Genomic DNA, 24,124 nt, shown 5'->3' on the forward strand with positions numbered 1-24,124 from the left:
TAATCATTTCATTGGTTAACCTACAGTTCTTGCTTAGCTGTTCTCTGACACAGAACATTCCCTCATCTTGCGGAATATTAGTATAAAGACTCTGGACATCCAGAGTACAAAGAAATGTGATATCATGACAACTCACGGTTTCAAGGACATCCAGAAAATGTCCCGTGTCAGTCAAGCAGCGATCAAGTTTCTTAACTATATCCTGCAAAAATGAGTCTACATAGATCGACAAGGACTGCAGCAGCGAACCTGAGCCAGACACGATGGGTCGGCCAGGTGGGCTGCTGCAGTCCTTGTGCATCTTAGGAAGCAAATACAGGACAGGGACCCGAGGATGATCCACATACAACATTTTAGCTGTTTTTTCTGAAATAATGCCACCCAAGACAGCATCATTAACATACATATCCACATCTTTTTTAAACAATTTGGTGGGGTCACCACTCAACTTGCGATAGACCTTATCATCAGTCAACTGTTTCATGGCCTCAGCGACATAGGAGGAGCGATTCTGGACAACTATCGCTCCCCCCTTGTCTGCTTTCTTGATGATAATGGAGGAATCATTCTGTAAGTCCCTCAATGCATCCAATTCAGCTTTACAGAGGTTGACATGTCCAGAAGGGACCTTGTCCCATTGTGCTACGACCTCCTGCGTCACCATCCTTTCGAATAAGGTTAGGGAATCATTGTTCACCACTGGATCAAAAGTACTACGTTTCTGCAATGCAATAGGGATAACATCCAATGGAGATACATGACATCTCTCTTGCCTTTGTATATCATAGAAATGAACTTTGATCCTCATTTGTCTACAAAATTTGTAAAGATCAACTAAAAAGTCAAACTCCATCATACTCTTAGTAGGGACGAACCCAAGTCCTTTGTTAAGTACACTGATCTCCATATCATTTAATGGTCTATCGGAAATATTAACCACCAAATTCTCTTTCGGTACACCGTTAGCCATATTTACTTTTTCTTTCTTTCTCTGTTTTTTCCACGGTCTTTTCCTATATCTTTCTTTTCTTTCTCGGTTCCCTGAGATGTCCCCTCCTCTGACTGACTGCTTGTCCCTGATTCCTCTGTTGTTACTTTTTTGTGCGTCTTTTTTCCTAAAAAACGCAATTGCTTTTCTTGTGTCTTAATGCCTTGTTCAGACCCAGACGCGTCAGTGGAATAGTCAGTCGACTCTGAGGGTCTTTCACCTCTATTTCTGAATTTCTCTTGTCTACCACGTCTCCTCTCCTCTGCCCAGGTATAAACTCGGTTGAGGAGGTAATCGCGCGTATCGCGCTCAAATTTTGAAATCTTCCCTTGCAAAATGATATTACGCAATTTATCCATAGACTCAGTTAAATCATCATTGATCTTTTGACATTCATCAATGCTTTTAACAGTTTTTATTTTCTCTTCCGTTTCATAGATTTCCTTATTTACTTTATCAATCGCTCCCTGTAGGTGCTGGACAGTCAGAAACATTAAATCAAGCGAGCTAAAATGTTGTATGTGGATCATCCTCGGGTCCCTGTCCTGTATTTGCTTCCTAAGATGCACAAGGACTGCAGCAGCCCACCTGGCCGACCCATCGTGTCTGGCTCAGGTTCGCTGCTGCAGTCCTTGTCGATCTATGTAGACTCATTTTTGCAGGATATAGTTAAGAAACTTGATCGCTGCTTGACTGACACGGGACATTTTCTGGATGTCCTTGAGACCGTGAGTTGTCATGATATCACATTTCTTTGTACTCTGGATGTCCAGAGTCTTTATACTAATATTCCGCAAGATGAGGGAATGTTCTGTGTCAGAGAACAGCTAAGCAAGAACTGTAGGTTAACCAATGAAATGATTAATTTTCTCATGGGCCTTCTTAATCTGGTTCTGACCAAGAATTATTTCAGGTTTGATTCTGATTTCTTTTTACAGCTGTATGGCGTTTCTATGGGCTCATCAGTAGCACCTAGCCTGGCCAACATATTTATGCATAATTTTGAGGAAAGGTTTATTGCTGCTTGTGGCATGCCCACGTCGTCCACGTGGCTTCGCTATGTGGACGACGTGTGCCTGCTATGGACTGGCAGCGAGAGTGATTTACTTGAGTTTGTTTCACGTTTAAATTCATGTCATCCTTCTATCAAATTCACTTTGGATTACGATGTTGAAAAAATTAATTTTTTGGATGTACAGGTTAAAAAGGAAAATGATATTTTTGGTACCACTCTGTACTCGAAGCCCATGGACAGGAATAACATGCTACACCGGAAGAGCCAACATGCTCCGCATGTTTTCAAAAGCCTTCCTAAATCTCAATTTATCAGGGCCAAAAGGATCTCGAGTACAGATGATGAGTACCAAAAGAATGCCATCAAGATGACAGAAAAATTTGTAGCTCGTGGTTACAATAGACGAGAGGTAAAGCAGATAGAAAAGGATGTAAAGAGTATGGAGAGGAGAACAGTAAGATGTAAGAAAAAGAAGGAGAGTAAGGGTAATAAGAGACCTTTGTTCAGTATGACATATGACAAACACTCTAATCTAATTAGGAAGAGTGTCCTTAAATATTGGGGATTACTGGCTAGTGATCCCAGATATGGACAACTGTTCAAAGATAAACCAGTTTTTGCGTACAAAAAGAATACATCTATTGGTAATATGTTGGTTAGAAGTGATATCCAAAAGAAGAAAAAAAGTAGACAAACATTCTTGGCCAGTAGTAGAAAAGGGACTTTTGCATGCATGAAATGTCAGCATTGCAATAGTATAATTAAAGGGGATTCTATACATCATCCCAGTCAGGGTACCAGATTTAAGATTAAAGGGTTCTACACTTGTAATGATAAGAACGTAGTGTATCTCCTGAAATGCCCCTGTGGGTTAGGATACGTCGGACAGACAAGCAGAAATGTAAAAATTAGATTGAATGAACATAAAGCTGCAATAAGGAAATTTAGTAATAGTAAAGAACAGAAAGAGAGTACGGAATTTGGAGAGACATCTGTGGCGCGGCATTTTGCCGAAATGAGACACAATGTATGTGATCTCAGGTGGCAGGTGCTTGAGCAGATAGAGGTGTGCACAGACAGTGATGAGAACCGTAAACGCTTGTTACGTAAAGAGACCTATTGGATAACTAAACTGGGCACACTCAGCCCGCAAGGGCTTAATGAAGTGTGCAGCTTCCGAGCATTTTTGTGATGCGATCATTGTATATAGACTAATAGTGGTTCCTTCCCTGTTAGATCATGCGTCTTAGTATTATTTGAATATTGATATAAATTCAGGGTATATGTATTAGGTTTAGTCTCATTGAGGGTTAATCTTATGACGTGCTTTAACCTATAAGACGTTCCTTTCCCTTACGTTCTCCACGCATGAGGAAGGAGGAGTCCCGTCCTCCGAAACGTCCGGCGGGAGGCCATGGTGTTTGGCATGTGTTCATGAAATTACTCAGCCTGTGAGCTACGTTTGCGATATACCTTGCATATGAAAAAGAAAAATAAAACAATGGAAAGCATCTATTGTGAGTATGTGTCTCTCTAATCTTAGAAGGACAGCTCATCTTGAAAAAAACGCTGCAAGAACGAGGTAATATCGCAAGGTAGATTATACTACCTATTACACCACACATTATTTCTTATATATACATATAGTTACAATGTATCAGAGTGCGGAATAATCACATAGTTACAATGTATCAGAGTGCGGAATATACATATAGTTACAATCTATCAGAGTGCGGAATATACATATAGTTACAATGTATCAGTGCGGAATATACATATAGTTACAAGGTATCAGAGTGCGGAATATACATATAGTTACAATCTATCAGAGTGCGGAATATACATATAGTTACAATGTATCAGTGCGGAATATACATATAGTTACAATGAATCAGAGTGCGGAATATACATATAGTTACAATGTATCAGAGTGCGGAATAATCACATAGTTACAATGTATCAGAGTGCGGAATATACATATAGTTACAATGTATCAGTGCGGAATATACATATAGTTACAATGTATCAGTGCGGAATATACATATAGTTACAATGTATCAGAGTGCGGAATAATCACATAGTTACAATGTATCAGAGTGCGGAATATACATATAGTTACAATGTATCAGAGTGCGGAATAATCGTATTGTTACAATGTATCAGAGTGCGGTATAATTGTATAGACACATCTCCCAGACAAGTCTTTATGGGCCAAAGTTTTTTTTTCTGACACAGCTGTATGTGGGCTTCTTTTTTGGGTGACAAGTTGTACTTTTTAGGGGCCCCCTTAATTGTATCACATTGTATCACACCACTTATTAGCATAAGGATTCATTGCAGGTGTGAGGTCAGTACGGCAGGATGCAGCGGGTCACAGGTCACGTGTACACTCCACTTCTGATTGGATACGACTTTTTCCCTCCTTGTTTGCAGCTTAAATACAAAGAGAAGTATCAGACGCAGAAGGGACATTATGAAGGGGTCGGTATGGACCGACGCACGTTACACGCCATGAAGGCCGGGAGCCTCGCCAGCAATGTGAGTCTGGGGGGGCAGTGGTGGTGGGGGGTGGTAGTGCAATGTGTCTGGGGGGCAGTGGTGGTGGTGGGGGGTGGTGGTAGTGCAATGTGAGTCTGGGGGGGGCAGTGGTGGTGGTGGGGGGTGGTAGTGCAATGTGAGTCTGGGAGGGGCAGTGGTGGTGGTGGGGGGGTGGTGGTAGTGCAATGTGTCTGGGGGGCAGTGGTGGTGGTGGGGGGTGGTAGTGCAATGTGTCTGGGGGCAGTGGTGGTGGTGGGGGGTGGTGGTAGTGCAATGTGTCTGGGGGGCAGTGGTGGTGGTGGGGGGTGGTAGTGCAATGTGAGTCTGGGGGGGCAGTGGTGGTGGGGGGGGGGGGGTGGTAGTGCAATGTGAGTCGGGGGGGGCAGTGGTGGTGGTAGGGGGTGGTAGTGCAATGTGTCTGGGGGGCAGTGGTGGTGGGGGGGGGTGGTAGTGCAATGTGAGTCTGGGAGGGGCAGTGGTGGTGGTGGGGGGGGTGGTAGTGCAATGTGAGTCTGGGAGGGGCAGTGGTGGTGGGGGGGTGGTGGTAGTGCAATGTGAGTCTGGGAGGGGCAGTGGTGGTGGGGGGGGGGGGGTAGTGCAATGTGAGTCTGGGAGGGGCAGTGGTGGTGGTGGGGGGTGGTAGTGCAATGTGAGTCTGGGGGGGCAGTGGTGGTGGGGGGTGGTAGTGCAATGTGTCTGGGGGGCAGTGGTGGTGGTGGGGGGGTGGTAGTGCAATGTGAGTCTGGGGGGGCAGTGGTGGTGGTGGGGGGTGGTAGTGCAATGTGTCTGGGGGGCAGTGGTGGTGGGGGGGGGGGGGTGGTAGTGCAATGTGAGTCTGGGGGGGGCAGTGGTGGTGGTGGGGGGTGGTAGTGCAATGTGAGTCTGGGAGGGGCAGTGGTGGTGGGGGGGGGGTGGTGGTAGTGCAATGTGTCTGGGGGGCAGTGGTGGTGGTGGGGGGTGGTAGTGCAATGTGTCTGGGGGCAGTGGTGGTGGTGGGGGGTGGTGGTAGTGCAATGTGTCTGGGGGGCAGTGGTGGTGGTGGGGGGTGGTAGTGCAATGTGAGTCTGGGGGGGCAGTGGTGGTGGTGGGGGGGTGGTGGTAGTGCAATGTGAGTCTGGGGGGGCAGTGGTGGTGGTAGGGGGTGGTAGTGCAATGTGTCTGGGGGGCAGTGGTGGTGGGGGGGGGGTGGTAGTGCAATGTGAGTCTGGGAGGGGCAGTGGTGGTGGGGGGGGGGGTGGTAGTGCAATGTGAGTCTGGGAGGGGCAGTGGTGGTGGGGGGGTGGTGGTAGTGCAATGTGAGTCTGGGAGGGGCAGTGGTGGTGGTGGGGGGTGGTGGTAGTGCAATGTGAGTCTGGGAGGGGCAGTGGTGGTGGGGGGGGTGGTAGTGCAATGTGAGTCTGGGGGGGCAATGGGGGGGGGGGGTGGGGGTGGTAGTGCAATGTAGTTATACAACAGCCTGCTGTCCCCCTTACACATCACTATAAATGTCCTTGTGTAACTTAGAGGGGAGGTGGTCCTCAAGGTTATCTTTGCTATACGGCCCGCTTGTCATATATATATTGCAGGACACTAGTGGGATTCTGGCCGCACATCATGTGACCTCATAGAGATTGATATGATTGGCCCCGTATCACCGGCCCCATGAAGCGTCCCCGCAGGAGGTGACACAATGGAGGAGACTGATCTGGGTATTTTCTTTTTCATTCTGCAGCTCAGCTACAAATCAGACAAGACGGACATCACCGACGGGGAATACTGCTACCCGGCAACCCTGACGCCATCTTACCAGACCACAAAGAAGCTGCTCCCCCTGAAAGATGTGAGTGACATGTGCCTACATATACAGTATATAGTTTACATATATACGATATACAGTATACAGTGCATATACAGTATACAATATACATATACAATATATATACACAGTGGTGCCTACGAGCATAATCTGTTCCAGGACGGCGCTTGTAATCCAAATCCACTCTTACACCAAAGCACATTTTCCCATAAGAAACCATAGAAATGCAGACAATTGGTTCCACACCCCAAAATAATCATTTATTATTCTGAATAACATGTAAAACAGATGAAACAAAGATTCAGAAACAGCAGAATCTGTGATATTATAAGTTACTGTACAGTAATGGAGAGGATGGGAAACACAAGGGCGGACAGAGACTGCAGGGAGCATGAAGGAATGAGCAGGGCAGATGTGGGCACATACATGCAGCACTCTCTGTCCGGGGAGAGGGGGGTTACAGCTATGGGGAGATTACCCCCACAGTCCTGTCCCCTGATGCAAGCCCCAGCCTGAAGTGGATCTGCTATGATTTGGAAGGTGAGGGAGACTTCCTGGGTCAGAGTACAGGGCTGTAGACCCCGCTATGCAGACCCTGCCCCTCCCCCACTCCCCCTCCCACCCAGTACAGGGAGCTCTTACACCAAAGCAATGCTCTTACACCAAGTCACAATTTTGAAAAACTGTGAGCTCTTAAACCAAGGTACCACTGTACAGTATACATATACGATATTCGATATACAGTATAAATATATAATAGACATATACAGATGACTAGTTACGGGCTGGACACAACCCTAATGACCAGGGCCGTATTTAGCACTAGGCCCCTGTGAGCTGCTAGGGATTAGTTATGTGGTGAGAACCAGTGCTGGGGGCTCTATAGCGCTGTATGTAACACTGCAGGGACGGTGTGGCGGTGATTGGTTCCTTTTAAAGGGTTTTCTCATCCCAACTAATGGAGTTAAAGGTCCAGGACCCGGTGTCCCCCACCCTGTGACTCTCCATCATGTTCTGACACAGTGGAAGGAGCCAGCATCTCCAGCGTGCTAAGCGTGTGAGAAGGCAGAGGGTCAATAAGAGCAAGGAGACAGGGATTCCCCAGCAGCACAGAGTATTTCAGGACAGGGTACGCTGACTTTTTGGTTAAATTAGGCAGCTGGAACCCCCAGCAGCACAGAGTATTTTAGGAAATAAATGGACTGACATTGAGGAGGGTGAGTGAATGAGGTTGGAATCACATCTGTTCTCTGTCTCCCTGCAGGTGAATTACCGCCAGAGCATCGACAAGATGAAATTCAGCTCAGTCGCCGACTCCCCACAGATCGTCCAGGCGCGGGTCAATGCCCAGCAGCTCAGCGATGTAAGTGGACAGCGCCCACTTCGCCATCAGGTTTACTGTAGATTCACCCGCCCTGTGTATTATGTGCACACTATATGGTGGTATTATTTAGGGTTTTAAAGCAGCATTATACATTGGTTGTATGTGGCACCATATGTCAGTATTATGTGGGCTGTATATGGCGGTATAATCTTATCACTATATAGTGGAATTATATGAGCGGTTTATGACAGTATTATACGGGTGGTATATGACAGTCTTATCTTTTCTCTATATAGTGGTATTATATGGGTGGTATATAGTAGTATTATCTAATGACTGTATAGGAACAGTATAATAGTATAATATAGGCTGTATTTGGCAGTATTATCTTTTCTCTATATAATGTTATTATATAGGTGGTATATAGTATTGTTATCTAATGACTGTAGAGGCACTATATCATAGTATTATGTCGGTTGTTTCTGGCAGTATTATTGGGCTGTAAATGGCAGTATAACATTTTCACACTATAGTGGTATTATATGGGCTGTATATCGCAGTTTCATCTTATCACTATATACTGGTATTATATGGGCAGTATTATATGTACAGTATATATATATATATATATATATATATATATATCCTACATACTGCATTCTCCAATGTCTCTCCAGCTGAATTACAGAGCGGATTATGAGAAATCTAAGACCCATTACACCCTGCCGCAGGACGTCCCGGAGATGGTGAAGGCCAAGGCCAACGCCGAGCTCTACAGTGAGGTAAGGTCAATTATATATAATTACCATAGGGGTCTGTCGGAACTTATCACCCAGCTTTCCCAGGCTCCAGAATGTGACCTCTATCATTAGCTTCCACCAAGATTCATCCCATAGTACCTGAGCTGCTGGGAATCAATGGGAACCTATATATATATATATATATATATATATATATATATATATATATATATATATATATATATATATACACACAGGTATATATATGTAAACTGTGACCCCCCCCCCCCCAGTCCCTGTATGCTCTGGTATAGGGGACCCCCCTCTGTATTACTGACTGTCACTGTCATTACAGAACAAGTACAAGGAGGAATGGATGAAGAGCAAAGGACAGAACTTCGAGATGAGTCTGGACAACCTGTCCCTGATGTCCGCTAAAGCTTCAGGGGACCTCGCAAGTGATGTAAGTGGGGCGTATGCAGCCCCCCGAGACCAGTGCCCCCCTATAACCAGACAACACAGATAATATAGGGAGTGTCCACCTATGAGTATACAGGTCACATAGGATTCACAGGTTCTAGAGTTACAGTATACAATAGAGATTTCTCACCTGTTTTATACCTGTCTGATAATCCAGAATGTCTAATGATCTGGAATGTCTGATGATCCAAAATGTCTCATGATGCAGAATATTGTATGATCAGGAATATATGATGAACTGGAATATCTGATAATCCAGAATATCTGATGATCCAGAATGTTTGTTAATCCGGAATGGCTGATGATGCAGAATGTCTGATAATCCGGAATGGCTGATGATGCAGAATGTCTGATAATCCGGAATGGCTGATGATGCAGAATGTCTGATAATCCGGAATGGCTGATGATGCAGAATGGCTGATAATCCGGAGTGGCTGATCATGCAGAATGTCTGATGATCCAGAATGTTTGATAATCCAGAATGGCTGATGATCCAGAATGTCTCATGATGCAGAATGTCTGATGAGCAAGAATATTTGATGATCAGGAACATATGATGAACTGGAACAGTTGATAATCCGTAATGTCTGTTGATCCAGAATGTTTGATAATGCGGAATGGCTGATGATCCGAAATGTCTGATGATCTGGAATATTTGATGATCTGAAATATTTGATGATCCAGAATGTCTGATGATCCAGAATGTTTGATAATCCAGAATGTCTGATGATCCAGAATATCCGATAATCCGGCAGTCACATGTGGATTTCTTCTCGCTGTGTTGTCTCGCGGATCGTTCTGCAGCTTTCCTTTCTTTCTATCATCTACAGATCAAATACAGAGAAGAATATGAGAAAAGTAAAGGAAAAGCGGCAGCGACGAGTGACTCGCGGCTCCTCCATTCTATGCAAGTTGGGAAGCTGAATAGTGAGGTAACAGGAATATATCCACAGCCCAGTATATAGTATATACAGTAACACCCATTAAATGGGATACAGCTCTGCTAGAGCCCTGAGCAGCAATATACCTGATTATAATCCCTGGATATGCCCAGGCCCGTATCTGCCATGAGGCGAGGTGAAGTGTTCGCCTCAGGCGGCAGATAACACAGCCCTTGAGGGGGGCGGCATCAGCGTCCTGTGTCCTTATCATTACAACTAGTTACGGCTCAGTGCCCCGCCGTGTTTCCTGTCAGTTGCCTCATGAGAAGCGCTGAGGAGGCACTGGAAGCCTCGTATTCACAGGTATTCACATCACATAAGACATAGATATAGTGTCTCCTGCTGTTAACCCTTTCAATAATGCAGAGTTATTATACTCTGCATCACTTACACACTGTAGAAAAGAAAAAGTTAACAGCAGCGGGGACGCTATATTATGTCTTCTCTGCCCTGCCGAACTCGGAGCTGACCTCAGCATAGTGCAAGAGCAGGAGAAGAGGCATCAAAGTAATGTTCTGCTCTGCTGTTAACTCTTTCTGTATTGCAGAATGTAAGTGATGCACAGTAATACTCTACATTCTGCAGTACTGAAAGAGTTAACAGAGCAGCCTGTTTTATGGCTCTTATCTGGCTCCTGAGGTCAGAGGTCAGCAGTTGTAGATTGTTGTTTGTTTTGAAGCTCCCAGGGGGGCCCATAGTGGCTCAAACAGTTAAAAAATCTGGTCACCGCACAGAGCACACTGTTATCTATAGTGGTGTCCCATACACACTGCGACGCTGCACTGTGCCTGTCCTGGATCTTCTCTCCCTGACTATTGCTCTGAGGGGGGGGGGCGCTTTGTCAGTTTTCGCCTCAGGCGGCAGAAAAGCTAGAATCGGCCCTGGATATGCCATTCAGGGGTCTGGGACAGCTGGGTGACAACATGTACACAGTCACATATATATTCTATAGGGAATCTGGGGAAGGCTGCTGATCAGATATGTATTTCTCTATTAGATCAACTACAAGAAAGGATTCGAGGAGACGAAGACGCAGTTCCACTTACCGATGGATATGGTGAACATGACGCACGCCAAGCAGGCGCAGGCCCTGGCCAGTGACCTGGATTACCGCCAGAAGCTCCATGAGTACACCATGCTGCCCGAGGACATGAAGGTGCAGTGGGCCAAGAAGGCCTACGACTTACAGAGCGAGGTGAGACGGCGGCGGCAGTGCTACAGGACGGACGCTCCTCTCTATCACATATCAACTATTCTGCTAGGAAAAGGGATGAAAAAGCTTCTCTTTCTCTCTCTCCAGTTTCTCCCCCTCCCATCCTCCTCCTCCATAGTCTTCTATTGCTTGTAACCTGACACCTAAACCATTGTAACCAGTAAATAAAGCAGACTTTGAAATGGATGGTTGATAATAGGGGAAGGAAGCATTTTTGTCTAATAAGATATATTACAAAATTTCTTATATTTTTGCTGATCTATGTAAAGTTTGCAGAAACAACAGCGCCTTTTTAAGGGGTACTCCAGGAAAAACAAAATTCTTTCAGATCGACTGGTGCCAGAAAGTGCCAGAGATTTGTAATTTACTTCTATTAAAAAATATCCAGTCTTCCAGTACTTATAAGCTGTTGTATGTCCTGCAGGAAGTGGTGTATTCTTTCCAGTCTGGAGAGCAGGAGAGGTTTTCTCTAGGGATTTGCTGCTGATCTGGACAGTTCCTGACATGGACAGAGGTGGCAGTAGAGAGCACTGTGTCAGACTGGAGAGAATACACCACTTCCTGCAGGACATACAGCAGCTGATAAGTACTGGAAGACTGGAAGTAAATTACAAATCTCTATCACTTTCTGGCACCAGATGATTTAAAAGATTTTTTTTTGCCTGGAGCTTATACACACAATGGATGACACAATGCACAATGCATGGATTCTGACATATTTTTTAAATAAAGATTTAAAGGACATGTTCAGGATTTCCCTCTGAAGTCAATGAGAGGTGGTTTCTCATGCAAAATTGCACCAATTTGAAAGTGGTAATTGGCCCAAATTCTGCATCCAAATAAGCGTAGATATCGTCTGTGTGAACACGGCCTGTAGGTCAGGCAGGGTAATGTAGACCAGATCTGTTGTAGCAGTTCCGGGATATCCGCAGTATATAGAATCCCTTCCTCAGCCTTGGATATATTAATTGTGGGGGAAGCTGGCTGACACAATATTCCTGCAGTCAGAGCTCCTGTCATCCAGCTTTTCCAGCTACTCATGTATCGAGGTGTAACACTGTGTAGACGTATCAGCAGTTCTGTGTAATAACCACTAGGGGGCGCTTTAACAGAGGCTGCAATGGTTACCACTCGGCTTTTCCAGGATCTGATATCACTTATAGAATGAGGAGAGCTCTGTCGTTTTTATTTCTGAGTTTTTTGTCCTCTATGATAAGATAATAAACCCGTTTCCATATGTTTTCCCCCCAGAATCAGTACAGGTCGGATCTGACATGGATGAAGGGAGTCGGGTGGATGGCGGAGGGAAGCCTGAATGTGGAGCAAGCGAAGAAAGCCGGCGAGCTGGTCAGCGAGGTAAGATGTCACTTAAAGGGGTATTCCACTCAAACATAACGTTTGATATGTTGCTGCCCATGGTGAGACTAACAATTCCTTCCATACTTGTTATTATCTATTCAGTCTCCTTCCCCCAGTTCTCAGCTGCTGCTTTCTGCTAAAGAAACAAAAATCTGGGTGTGAGCTTTTCTCTCTGTCTCCCCTCCTCCCCCCTCCCTTCTGAGACGGCTGATGTAAACAAGTCCCTGGCAGGCTTTATCTGCAACATTGTAGCTTCTTTGTAATACTGGGAGGGATAATCACAGTGAGTTCATCAGCAACTTGATCTTAGAATAACCTTCCCAGCATTACAAAAAAGCTACAATGTTGCAGATACAGCCTGCCAGGGACTTGTTTACATCAGCTGTTTCAGAAGGGTGGGGGGAGGAGGGGGAGACAGAGAGAAAAGCTCACACACAGATTTTTGTGTCTTCAGCAGAAAGCAGCAGCTGAGAACTGGGGGAAGGAGACTGAATAGATAATAACAAGTATGGAAGGAATTGTTGGTCTCACCATGGGCAGCAGCATATCAAAAGTTATGTCTGAGTGGAGTACCCCTTTAACCCTCCATTACTGTGGGTCCTGAATGATGAATCTGCTTAGCTCTGCAGTCATACATCTCTGCCCCCTGCCGTATACTGTATACATAGCGCCAGTTCTCCTTTCAGGGCTCTGGAAAAGGTTGGTGAGAAGCATCCAACCTCCACAGAAACTGATCATAAAGGGTAATAATATCTTTCTAATCTCTTCAGAAAAAGTATCGTCAGAAGGCGGACTCTCTGAAGTTCACCAGCGTGGCCGACAGTCCGCAGATCCGGCACGCCAAGAAGAGCCAGGAACTGCAGAGCCATGTGAGTGTAACATATAGAACTACAAGTCCCATCATGCCCTTACAATAATAATGGGGGGTCCTGGGATATTCTGGGGGTGCCGATCCCATTTCCTTAGACTCTATTTTATTGTGATGCAGATTGCATATAAGTCGGGCACCGAGGATCTCCTCCACCATTACACCATACACAACGAGGAGCCCGTCTTCCAACAAGCCAGAATCAACGCGGCCAACCTGAGCGAGGTGAGACCGGCCCCTCACAACCAGTACAGGGCCACAAGGGGCTGCCACAGGTGGAGTAGTGCAGGGCTAGCTGGGGGCAGTAGTGCAAAGGGCATAGTGCGCCCCCTGTGTGCAGGGAATGACATCTAGGATTCTGTAGACTTCTGTAACTTTACAACTCCAATAAACATACAGTCACGCATCGCACAATGTAGATCCAGCTCATACACTTGGAAGTAATGATATCTGGTCACTGTCCCTTTAAGGTAATTGCAGACAGGTTAACTGAAGAATTTACCTTTAAAGGGATTGTTCACCATTTTTTTCCCCTTTCAGACCAACTGGTGCTAGAAAATGCCAGAGATTTCTAATTTATTTCTAATAAAAGTCTTCCAGTACTTATCAGCTGCTGCATGTCCTGCAGGAAGTTGTGTATTCTCTCCAGTCTGACACAGTGCTCTCTGCTGCCACCTCTGTCCATGTCAGGAACTGTCCAGAGCAGCAGCAAATCCCTATAGAAAACCTCTGCTGCTCTATATACTGGAAAGAATATACCACTTCCTGCTGAACATACAGCAGCTGATAAGTACTAGAAGACTTGAGATTTTGTAATAGAAGTAAATTACAAATCTCTGCCACTTTCAGGCACCAGTTGATCTGAAACAATTTTTTTGGGGGGGTTACCAACCTCTTTAAGGCACTTTAGTAGAGATATATAGCTTATTTGCTATGGGTTACGGATCTACCTAAAGGGATCCAATTAGACTCCACTGGGGATGACCTGCACCTTTGGCTGCTGTTATTTCAGAAGAAGAGAACAATCGCCCATAGAGGAGACTCTGCTGATCTGTCCCACGATACCCGGAGGGACGTATGCAGGAGAACGATAACCGACATGGAAGCCAATCAGCATTGTATCAAATTGGAGGCCTAATAGAGGATGGCTATGCCAGGGGGGACTTTGAGCAGTTTTTCCAACCCTGGACCATGAGAAGAAAGTAGAAGAATGTCGAATATATCTTCACAGCGTAGAGTTTAAAATGGTGACTCTGGGAAGTGCTGGAGTCTGAGGCAGCATACTGGAACCTGGGCGTAGCGTGTTTTTCTTACAGATGCCTCTGGAATATTCTACTTAGGATCTTGAAGATGACGCCCGTCTTTTCACTCTGGAAGCAAACTCTTCTCCTTTTCTTGACCTTTCCAGACAATCATTCAGAGCTGAGACGAGACGTTGGTCCTGGAACTCTCCCTTTATTTGCTTGTCTCTTCCCGTTTACTGTTACTCAGCAATTATAGGAAAACCTAGATAGTTTTCAGCTAGATAGTGGATTAAATGGTCTGACTAGCAGACGCTGAGCTTGAGCATGGCCAGACTGCTCTAGCGCCACCCTTTTCTAGTTTAGCAAGGAGCTGGACTAGGGACTGCTCTAATTGGCTGAGGCATCATGTGACCAAATCATCTTACCCCCATACATGTGAAAGCAGAAATGTTAACCCTTGCACTGACAATATCCTTTAGTGTATGCTGTTAAACAGTGTGACAAGTAAACATATACATATATTAGAGTACTAAGCAGAGTATCTGACAGCCACATGACAACATTACTTATAAAGTAGCTGGGAAACAGGTGCCAGGACACTGCATTGGGGGAAACCCCTTTATATTATGGCATGGCATCTGTATGGTGGACATGAGAAGGTGGCTACACAACCTCCCTCTGTATCACGGCCATTATCAGCTGGTGCACTTACGCCAATTGTTTAAAAAAAAAAATACATTTTTTTTTTTTAAATTTTACATTAATTTTTCTCTCCAGAAACTATATAAGAGCAGCTGGGAGAAGCAGAAGGAAAAGGGATTTGATCTGCGCTTGGATTCGCTGTCCATCCTCACCGCCAAAGCTAAGCGCGACCTCGCCAGCGATGTAAGTGTATGCAAAGTCCAATAACTAAAGGTTAGCAGCTAGTACTGGGCCTGGATCGGGGGCCCCCTTTATCCTGACTCGGTGTCCCCTTATATGTGGTCCCCCACTGTGGAGGAGCTGTGATCCCAAGCCTGGGTTGTAGCTGATAGGGAATCCTTCTCCTTACATTCACCTCCTTATTCCACAGATCAAGTATAAGGAAAGCTACGAGAAGACGAAGGGGAAGATGATCGGGGTTCAGCGAGCAGAGGAAGACTCCAAGATTTCCCACTCTCTCCAGATGACCAAAATGCAGAGTGATCTGGAGTACAAGAAAGGTTTTGAGGACGCAAAGACGCAGTATCACGTGTCTATGGACATGTTAGACATGGCGCACGCCACCATGGCCCAAGCCCTGGCCACCGAGCAGGGTTACCGGACCATCCTGCACCGATACAGCCAGCTGCCTACCGACATGAAGCTTCAGTGGGCCAAGAAGGTCTACGACCTACAGAGTGATGTGAGTACAGCCAGCCTTGAAAGAATACACCACTTTCTGCAGGACATACAGCAGCTGATAAGTACTGGAAGGCTGGAGAAATTTTAAGTAAAAGTAATTTACAAATCTCTGGTACTTTCTGACACCAGCTGATCTGAAGATAATTTTGTTTTCACTAGAGTACCCCTTTAAAGGGGACCCCCAGCTGTAGCAGATACAGCTCATAAGAGAGCGTCCCCTATGAGGAGAGAATTAATTGTCTTTAAATTTTCTTCCAGAATCAGTATAAATCGGACCTGAAGTGGATGAGGGGGGTGGGCTGGATCACTGCCGGATCGCTGGATGTGGTGCAAGCAAAGAAAGCGGCTGAGCTGATAAGTGAGGTGAGTCCCGGGCATCCTGTATCTCTAAAGGGGTATTCCACTCACACATAACTTTCGATATGTTGCTGCCCATGGTGAGACCAACAATTCCTTCCATACTTGTTATTATCTATTCAGTCTCCTTCCCCCAGTTCTCAGCTGCTGCTTTCTGCTGAAGACACAAAAATCTGTGTGTGAGCTTTTCTCTGTCTCCCCCTGCTCCTTGCATAAACAAGGCTCACAGATCCATGTGACACATAAATATGTGACACAATAACCCTTTCCATACTACAGCCGTGCAGCAACTGAGTACACATATCTACAATAGTGACATCTAGTGGCGAAACTTTATCACTACTACATCACCACTTACTTACAATAAGTACAGGCTTTTGCGAAGGGTGTAACCAACAGCAACACCCGTGGTGGGACACCACACCTGTATTGTGCAGCTTTAAAAAGGCGGGTTTAGCAAAGGGTGTGGTTTATTAGGAGGGGGTGGGGCCTACCACAGAGTGATAGATAATATAAAGTCTATTCCAAACTTTATTACCAGTGTGAATTGCCGGTTAACTTTTTTTTTTTTTTTTTGCACAATTTGCAGAGATCGTACAGGCAGCTGCCATCAGCGTTCAGCTTCACCAGCGTCCAGGATACTCCGGAGATGATCCAGGCCAAGATCAGCTACAACCAGGCGGTGGATGTAAGCGGCACATTATACTAATAAGACCATAGAAAGGTCATGTACTCCAGTCACATCCAGAGCTGCAGTTACAATGCGGCTGATTTAAAGTGACAGAACCCTGAACCTGTGTGTTATGGATTCTGATTTCCAATATAATAATTGTAAATCTTTATCATTGTGCACAGAGTAAATATAAAGAGCAGGGGGAGAATATAAAGCACCGGTACACGTCCACCGCCGAGCTGCCCGAGCTGCTGCAAGCCAAACTCAATGCCATGAACATCAGTGAGGTGGGTATATACCGGGCACAGTATACAATAGTATACAGGGGACAGCATCATGTATACAAAGAAGCTCCATGGGATAGTGTCATGGACAGTTCTGCATGTATATAGAGTCAGAGGGGAGAACCTGTCAATCAGTGGGGGTGGGCGGGGGAAGCAGGAGTCACAGGCTTTCTCTATGAGTGGTGGGGGGAGAAGGACTCACAGGCTTTCTCTATGAGTGGTGGGGGAACAGGACTCACAGGCTTTCTCTATGAGTGGGGGTGAAGCAGGACTCACAGGCTTTCTCTATGAGTGGTGGGGGAGCAGGACTCACAGGCTTTCTCTATGAGTGGTGGGGGGAGCAGGACTCACAGGCTTTCTCTATGGGTGGAGGAGCAGGACTCACAGGCTTTCTCTATGGGTGGGGGGGAATCAGGACTCACAGGCTTTCTCTATGGGTGGTGGAGGAGCAGGACTCACAGGCTTTCTCTATGGGTGGAGGAGCAGGACTCACAGGCTTTCTCTATGAGTGGGGGGGAATCAGGATTCACAGGCTTTCTCTATGAGTGGGGGGAGCAGGACTCACAGGCTTTCTCTATGAGTGGGGGGAGCAGGACTCACAGGCTTTCTCTATGAGTGGGGGGGGAGCAGGACTCACAGGCTTTCTCTATGGGTGGAGGAGCAGGACTCACAGGCTTTCTCTATGGGTGGAGGAGCAGGACTCACAGGCTTTCTCTATGAGTGGTGGGCGGGGAAGCAGGAGTCACAGGCGTTCTTTATGAGTGGGGGGGACGCAGGAGTCATAGGCTTTCTCTATGAGTGGGGGGAGCAGGACTCACAGGCTTTCTCTATGAGTGGGGGGGGGGGGAGCAGGACTCACAGGCTTTCTCTATGAGTGGTGGGGGAAGCAGGAGTCACAGGCTTTCTCTATGAGTGGGGGGGGGGGGCAGGACTCACAGGCTTTCTCTATGAGTGGTGGGGGAAGCAGGACTCACAGGCTTTCTCTATGAGTGGTGGGGGAGCAGGACTCACAGGCTTTCTCTATGAGTGGTGGGGGAAGCAGGAGTCACAGGCTTTCTCTATGAGTGGGGGGGATCAGGACTCACAGGCTTTCTCTATGAGTGGGGGGGATCAGGACTCACAGGCTTTCTCTATGAGTGGTGGGGGAAGCAGGAGTCACAGGCTTTCTCTATGAGTGGTGGGCGGGGAAGCAGGACTCACAGGCTTTCTCTATGAGTGGGGGGGGAGCAGGACTCACAGGCTTTCTCTATGAGTGGTGGGGGAAGCAGGAGTCACAGGCTTTCTCTATGAGTGGGGGGGATCAGGACTCACAGGCTTTCTCTATGAGTGGGGGGAGCAGGACTCACAGGCTTTCTCTATGAGTGGGGGGGGGGAGCAGGACTCACAGGCTTTCTCTATGAGTGGTGGGGGAAGCAGGAGTCACAGGCTTTCTCTATGAGTGGGGGGGGGAGCAGGACTCACAGGCTTTCTCTATGAGTGGGGGGGGGAGCAGGACTCACAGGCTTTCTCTATGAGTGGGGGGGATCAGGACTCACAGGCTTTCTCTATGAGTGGGGGGGATCAGGACTCACAGGCTTTCTCTATGAGTGGTGGGGGAACAGGAGTCACAGGCTTTCTCTATGACTGGTGGGTGGGGGGAGCAGGACTCACAGGCTTTCTCTATGAGTGGTGGGGGAGCAGGACTCACAGGCTTTCTCTATGAGTGGTGGGGGAGCAGGACTCACAGGCTTTCTCTATGAGTGGTGGGGGAGCAGGACTCACAGGCTTTCTCTATGCGTTTGGACTCCCATAGAAGTAGTTATATAGGAAATATTTTTTTGCTTCTTTAAATGGCAGCAGCCATGTGCAGCACAACCGCAGTATATACCCAGCTGACATCCGGCTCCTCCTATCATACAGCCCCCCCAGCTGTATACTCTGCAGCTATAGACCCTAATGTGTTTACTTCTCTTCCCACAGACTCGGTACAAGGAGTCCTGGAGCCAACTGCGTGATGGCGGATACAAGTTGAAACTGGACGCCATCCCCTTCCAGGCCGCAAAGTCCTCGGGGGAAATCATCAGTGATGTACGTGGTATCTGTCCCATCATATTCTATATGTGTATACTGTATATAAGTGTATATATGTGTGTGTATATATATATATATATATATATATATATATATATATGTATATGTGTTATCTGTAACGTTATAATAACCTGCCTGTAGTATTATATTCATCTGTTACATTATAATAACCCGCCTGTAGTATTATATTCATCTGTTACATTATAATAACCCGCCTGTAGTATTATATTCATCTGTTACATTATAATAACCCGCCTGTAGTATTATATTCATCTGTTACATTATAATAACCCGCCTGTAGTATTATAATCATCTGTAACGTTATAATAACCTGCCTGTAGTGTTATAACCCGCCTGTAGCGTTATAATAATCTGTAACGTTATAATAACCTGCCTGTAGCGTTATAATAACCCGCCTGTAGCGTTATAATAATCTGTAACGTTATAATAACCCGCCTGTAGCGTAATAATCATCTGTAACGTTATAATAACCTGCCTGTAGCGTTATAATAACCCGCCTGTATCCATCTTTCTCTCTTCAGCATAAATATAAAGAGGAGTTTGAAAAATCTAAAGGGAAGATGGTCGGCCTGCGGAGCCTGGAGGACGACCTGAACCTGTCGCATTCTGTCCACGCCTCGTCCCTGTCCAGTGAGGTGAGATTGTGTGTGGCCCCTGATCTTGTGTTGGGCCCCTGGTCCCCCCCCCCCCCCCATCATGCTATTATTGTATCCTCTCAGCTCCCTCAGGGGTTATGACTCAGCTTTCCTAGAACAGCAGGACACATAGCGATACCGCAGTACAGAAGCTATACAAGGCTGATACCATTCAGGGGTCTAGAAAAGTTGGATAGCAGCTTTATTTTCACTGTAGAAGCTTTATTTTCAGCTTCACCAGTTGTCACCCAACTTTCTCAGACACTGATATAGTGACATTCTGTTTTACATTGTCCTATACCTATAGGTGCTATCCTGCCCCCTAGTGGAGATGCGCTGCATAACAGACACATTCATTTTAATAGTCATAGGTTTTCACTCCATCGCTGCTTTTAAAGGGGTTGTTCATCCAAAATTTCTTGCTTTCAAATCATCTGGTCCCAGCAAGTGCCAGAGATTTGTAGTTTACTTAAAAAATCCCCAGTCTTCCAGTACTTATCAGCTGCTGTATGTCCTGCGGGACATGATATTATAATTTCCAGTCAGACACAGTGCTCTCTGCTGCCACCTCTGTTCATGTCAGGAACTGTCCAGAGCAGCAGCAAATCCCCATAGAAAACCTCTCTTGCTGGCCAGACTGGAAAGAATACACCACTTCCTGCAGGACATACAGCAGCTGATAAGTACTAGAATAATGGAGATTTTTAAATAAAAGTAAACTACAAATCTGTGATTTAAAAGAATAAAACTGGGGTGAACTCCCCCTTAAAGATCACTGCTTGCTGTAAAGAAGTGGAGCCAAATACACATGATGTGAGAAGAGGGAGCCTTGACACAATGTAACAGACCCTGAATGGGATCAGCAAGAGATGTCAGGCTTTGGCTCAATAGCGTGGCTCCCATTCAGTGACAGCAAGCAGAGGTCTAGAGCATATTCCTGAGCTGCAATACACAGAAGACTGAGCTTGTTCCTTCAGGTCCAGTACAAGAAAGGCTTCGAGAAGAGTAAGTCTCGCTTCCACCTGCCGATGGATATGGTGACCTTGGTCCAGGCCCGGAAAGCACAGGCTTTGGTCAGTGACCAGGACTACAGACATCTGCTTCACCACTACACGGCGCTGTCTGACGACCTCCGACTGATGACCGCGAAGAAGGCGCATCAGCTGCAAAGCGAGGTAATGCTGCAAAACCAGAACAGGTTGCTCAGTCCCTCTGGGTGATCAGGAATCTTATCAGTTTGATCAGGTGATACAATGTTGTAACAATGTATCTTCTAAGCCCCGCCCCTTTAAAGGGGAACAGACAGAGCTGCAGGCAGTGCATGTATTGGTAATGTGTGTTCTATTCCTTGTAGAATCTGTATCGATCGGATCTGAACTTTATGAGAGGCGTGGGCTGCATCGCTCCCGGAGCCCTGGATATCGAGGAGCGGAAGAGAGCGACAGACCTGATCAGCGAGGTAACTATGGGTCCTCTATTCCCATTGGGGCTGCAGGCGTCAGTGCTGGCGGTTTTAGGGTCATTGGCCCTTTAACCCTTTCAGTTCTGACATGATTTCCCTCCCACCAGAGTAAATATCGCCAGCAGCCGCACCAGCTGAAGTACACCACGGTGACCGACTCCCTGGACATCCTACACGCCAAATTCAGCAACAAGATAACCAATGAGGTGAGTGCCCCCCGATGATGTCACATCTTACTACAGGGGTCACTCAGCTTAGGAATACATTCTCACGCTCCGTATTAGAGGGTTAATCTCCCGGTGAGCGTCTCTCTCACCATGGAGGACCTGCCCAGTTCATGGGCGATAGGATGGCTAGGATGCGACTGCGGTGTTGCGGCCACGGCCACTTGACGCAATGCCATGTGATCAGTCGCCAGAAGTTGCTGTGCGGTTCCAGCCTTACACATCCGCCATCGGTCCTCTGCATCATAAACCATCCCCTCTCTACAGGACCAGCTGTATGGGGGGTCCCTGAGCATCTGCGGCCGTTGCTACATTTATTCTCTATGGGGCTTCCAAGCTTAGTGCTCAGTGCAGCTACAATGGCCGAACCCAACAAACATAGAAAGGATTTGGGGGGGGGGGCACATACTTCTGGTCAGTGTGTTTTGATAGGATGACGCTATCGTGTAAAATATATATCGCCCTGTGTATATTAGAGAGGATAGAAGATGCTGACAGTTTCTCTCCTATATCTAGCGTCTGTACAAGGCGGCCGCCGAGGACGTTCTCCACCACTATACCACCGTGCTGGACCTCCCGGAGCACGTCCGGGCCAAGCTCAACACCGCCAACATCAGTGATGTAAGGGTTAACACATACGACTCCTGACAGTATTGTGATAATCCACCATAGTATTGTGATATTCCACCATAATATTATAATCCACCATAGTATTGTGATAATCCACCATAGTATTGTGATAATCCACCATAATATTATAATCCACCATATTATAATCCACCATAATATTATATTCCACCATATTATTATATTCCACCATATTATAATAATCCACTATTTTCCTCGCTCTGCAGATAAAGTACCGGGAGTCGTGGCTGAACACTCGCGCTCACGGCCACAAGCTCACCATGGACGCCCTTCAGTTCCAGGCGGCAAAGTCCTCGGGGTGTATAGCCAGTGATGTGAGTATACTATAGTATAACGTGCACTGTCCCCCACTGGGGTCACCGCCCTCATCTAACGCCTCGGTCCCTGGTGTCATTCTCAGTATCAGTACAAACATGACTTTGTGGCAGAGAGAGGGAAACACATTGGGGCCCGCAGCATCTTAGACGACCCCCGGATGCTGCACTGTCTGCGCGTCGCCAAGTTACAGAGCCAGAAGGAATATAAGAGAGACTCCCAGCATCTTCACTCCCAGTATCACCTCTCCAGTGACATGGTGGACCTGGTGCACGCCAAGAGGGCACAAGCCTTAGCCAGCGACCAGGACTACAAGGTCCTGCTCCACCAGTACACCACCGACCCCGAGGACCTAAAGCTGCAGTCTGCAAAGCAAGCCCATCTGCTGCAAAGTGAGGTGAGGAGTATGGCCGAACGACGTTATGGGGGATGTGTAGATGACACTGTTATGGGGGATGTGTAGGTGACACTGTTATGGGGGATGTGTAGATGACACTGTTATGGGGGATGTGTAGATGACACTGTTATGGGGGATGTGTAGATGTGTTATGGGGGATGTGTAGATGTGTTATGGGGGATGTGTAGGTGACACTGTTATGGGGAATCTGTAGATGACACTGTTATGGGGGATGTGTAGATGACACTGTTATGGGGGATGTGTAGATGACACTGTTATGGGGGATGTGTAGATGTGTTATGGGGGATGTGTAGATGACACTGTTATGGGGGATGTGTAGATGACACTGTTATGGGGGATGTGTAGATGACACTGTTATGGGGTCTATGGATGACACTGTTATGGGGGTCTATGGATGACACTGGTATGGGGGTCTATGGATGACACTGGTATGGGGGTCTATGGATGACACTGTTATGGGGGTCTATGGATGACAATGTTATGGGGTCTATGGATGACAATGTTATGGGGGTCTATGGATGACACTGTTATGGGGTCTATGGATTACAATGTTATGGGGGTCTATGGATGACACTGTTATGGGGGTCTTTGGATGACACTGTTATGGAGGTCTATGGATGACAATGTTATGGGGTCTATGGATGACACTGTTATGGGGGTCTATGGATGACACTGTTATGGGGTCTATGGATGACACTGTTATGGGGGTCTATGGATGACACTGTTATGGGGGTCTATGGATGACACTGTTATGGGGGTCTATGGATGGCAGTGTTATAGGGGTGTATGGATGGCACTGTTATAGGGGTCTATGGATGACAATGTTATGGGGTCTATGGATGACAATGTTATGGGGGTCTATGGATGACACTGTTATGGGGGTCTATGGATGACACTGTTATGGGGGTCTATGGATGACACTGTTATGGGGGTCTATGGATGACAGTTATGGGGGTCTATGGATGACAATGTTATGGGGGTCTATGGATGACAATGTTATGGGGGTCTATGGATGACAATGTTATGGGGGTCTATGGATGACACTGTTATGGGGGTCTATGGATGACAATGTTATGGGGGTCTATGGATGACACTGTTATGGGGGTCTATGGATGACAGTTATAGGGGT

General features: G+C 46.5%; 1 protein-coding gene across 3 annotated transcripts in view; it reads left to right on the forward strand.

Annotated features, from left to right (window-relative positions):
• Positions 1 to 24,124, forward strand: part of NRAP (nebulin related anchoring protein) — a 132,788-nt gene that overhangs the window by 99,789 nt on the left and 8,875 nt on the right. For all 3 annotated transcript variants that reach the window (XM_069979766.1, XM_069979764.1, XM_069979765.1), the window contains 23 exons: positions 4,437 to 4,541; positions 6,253 to 6,360; positions 7,601 to 7,699; positions 8,338 to 8,442; positions 8,756 to 8,863; positions 9,711 to 9,812; positions 10,819 to 11,016; positions 12,286 to 12,390; positions 13,164 to 13,262; positions 13,382 to 13,486; positions 15,283 to 15,390; positions 15,578 to 15,889; positions 16,147 to 16,251; positions 16,835 to 16,933; positions 17,101 to 17,205; positions 19,162 to 19,269; positions 19,815 to 19,928; positions 20,906 to 21,103; positions 21,283 to 21,387; positions 21,498 to 21,596; positions 22,131 to 22,235; positions 22,469 to 22,576; positions 22,663 to 22,974. In XM_069979766.1, coding sequence (XP_069835867.1) covers positions 4,437 to 4,541; positions 6,253 to 6,360; positions 7,601 to 7,699; positions 8,338 to 8,442; positions 8,756 to 8,863; positions 9,711 to 9,812; positions 10,819 to 11,016; positions 12,286 to 12,390; positions 13,164 to 13,262; positions 13,382 to 13,486; positions 15,283 to 15,390; positions 15,578 to 15,889; positions 16,147 to 16,251; positions 16,835 to 16,933; positions 17,101 to 17,205; positions 19,162 to 19,269; positions 19,815 to 19,928; positions 20,906 to 21,103; positions 21,283 to 21,387; positions 21,498 to 21,596; positions 22,131 to 22,235; positions 22,469 to 22,576; positions 22,663 to 22,974 — 3,012 coding nt within the window. The remainder of the gene's footprint in view (positions 1 to 4,436; positions 4,542 to 6,252; positions 6,361 to 7,600; positions 7,700 to 8,337; positions 8,443 to 8,755; positions 8,864 to 9,710; positions 9,813 to 10,818; positions 11,017 to 12,285; positions 12,391 to 13,163; positions 13,263 to 13,381; positions 13,487 to 15,282; positions 15,391 to 15,577; positions 15,890 to 16,146; positions 16,252 to 16,834; positions 16,934 to 17,100; positions 17,206 to 19,161; positions 19,270 to 19,814; positions 19,929 to 20,905; positions 21,104 to 21,282; positions 21,388 to 21,497; positions 21,597 to 22,130; positions 22,236 to 22,468; positions 22,577 to 22,662; positions 22,975 to 24,124) is intronic.

Source organism: Dendropsophus ebraccatus, chromosome 8 (genome assembly GCF_027789765.1).
Source record: "Dendropsophus ebraccatus isolate aDenEbr1 chromosome 8, aDenEbr1.pat, whole genome shotgun sequence".
NCBI classification, from domain to species: Eukaryota; Metazoa; Chordata; class Amphibia; order Anura; family Hylidae; genus Dendropsophus; species Dendropsophus ebraccatus.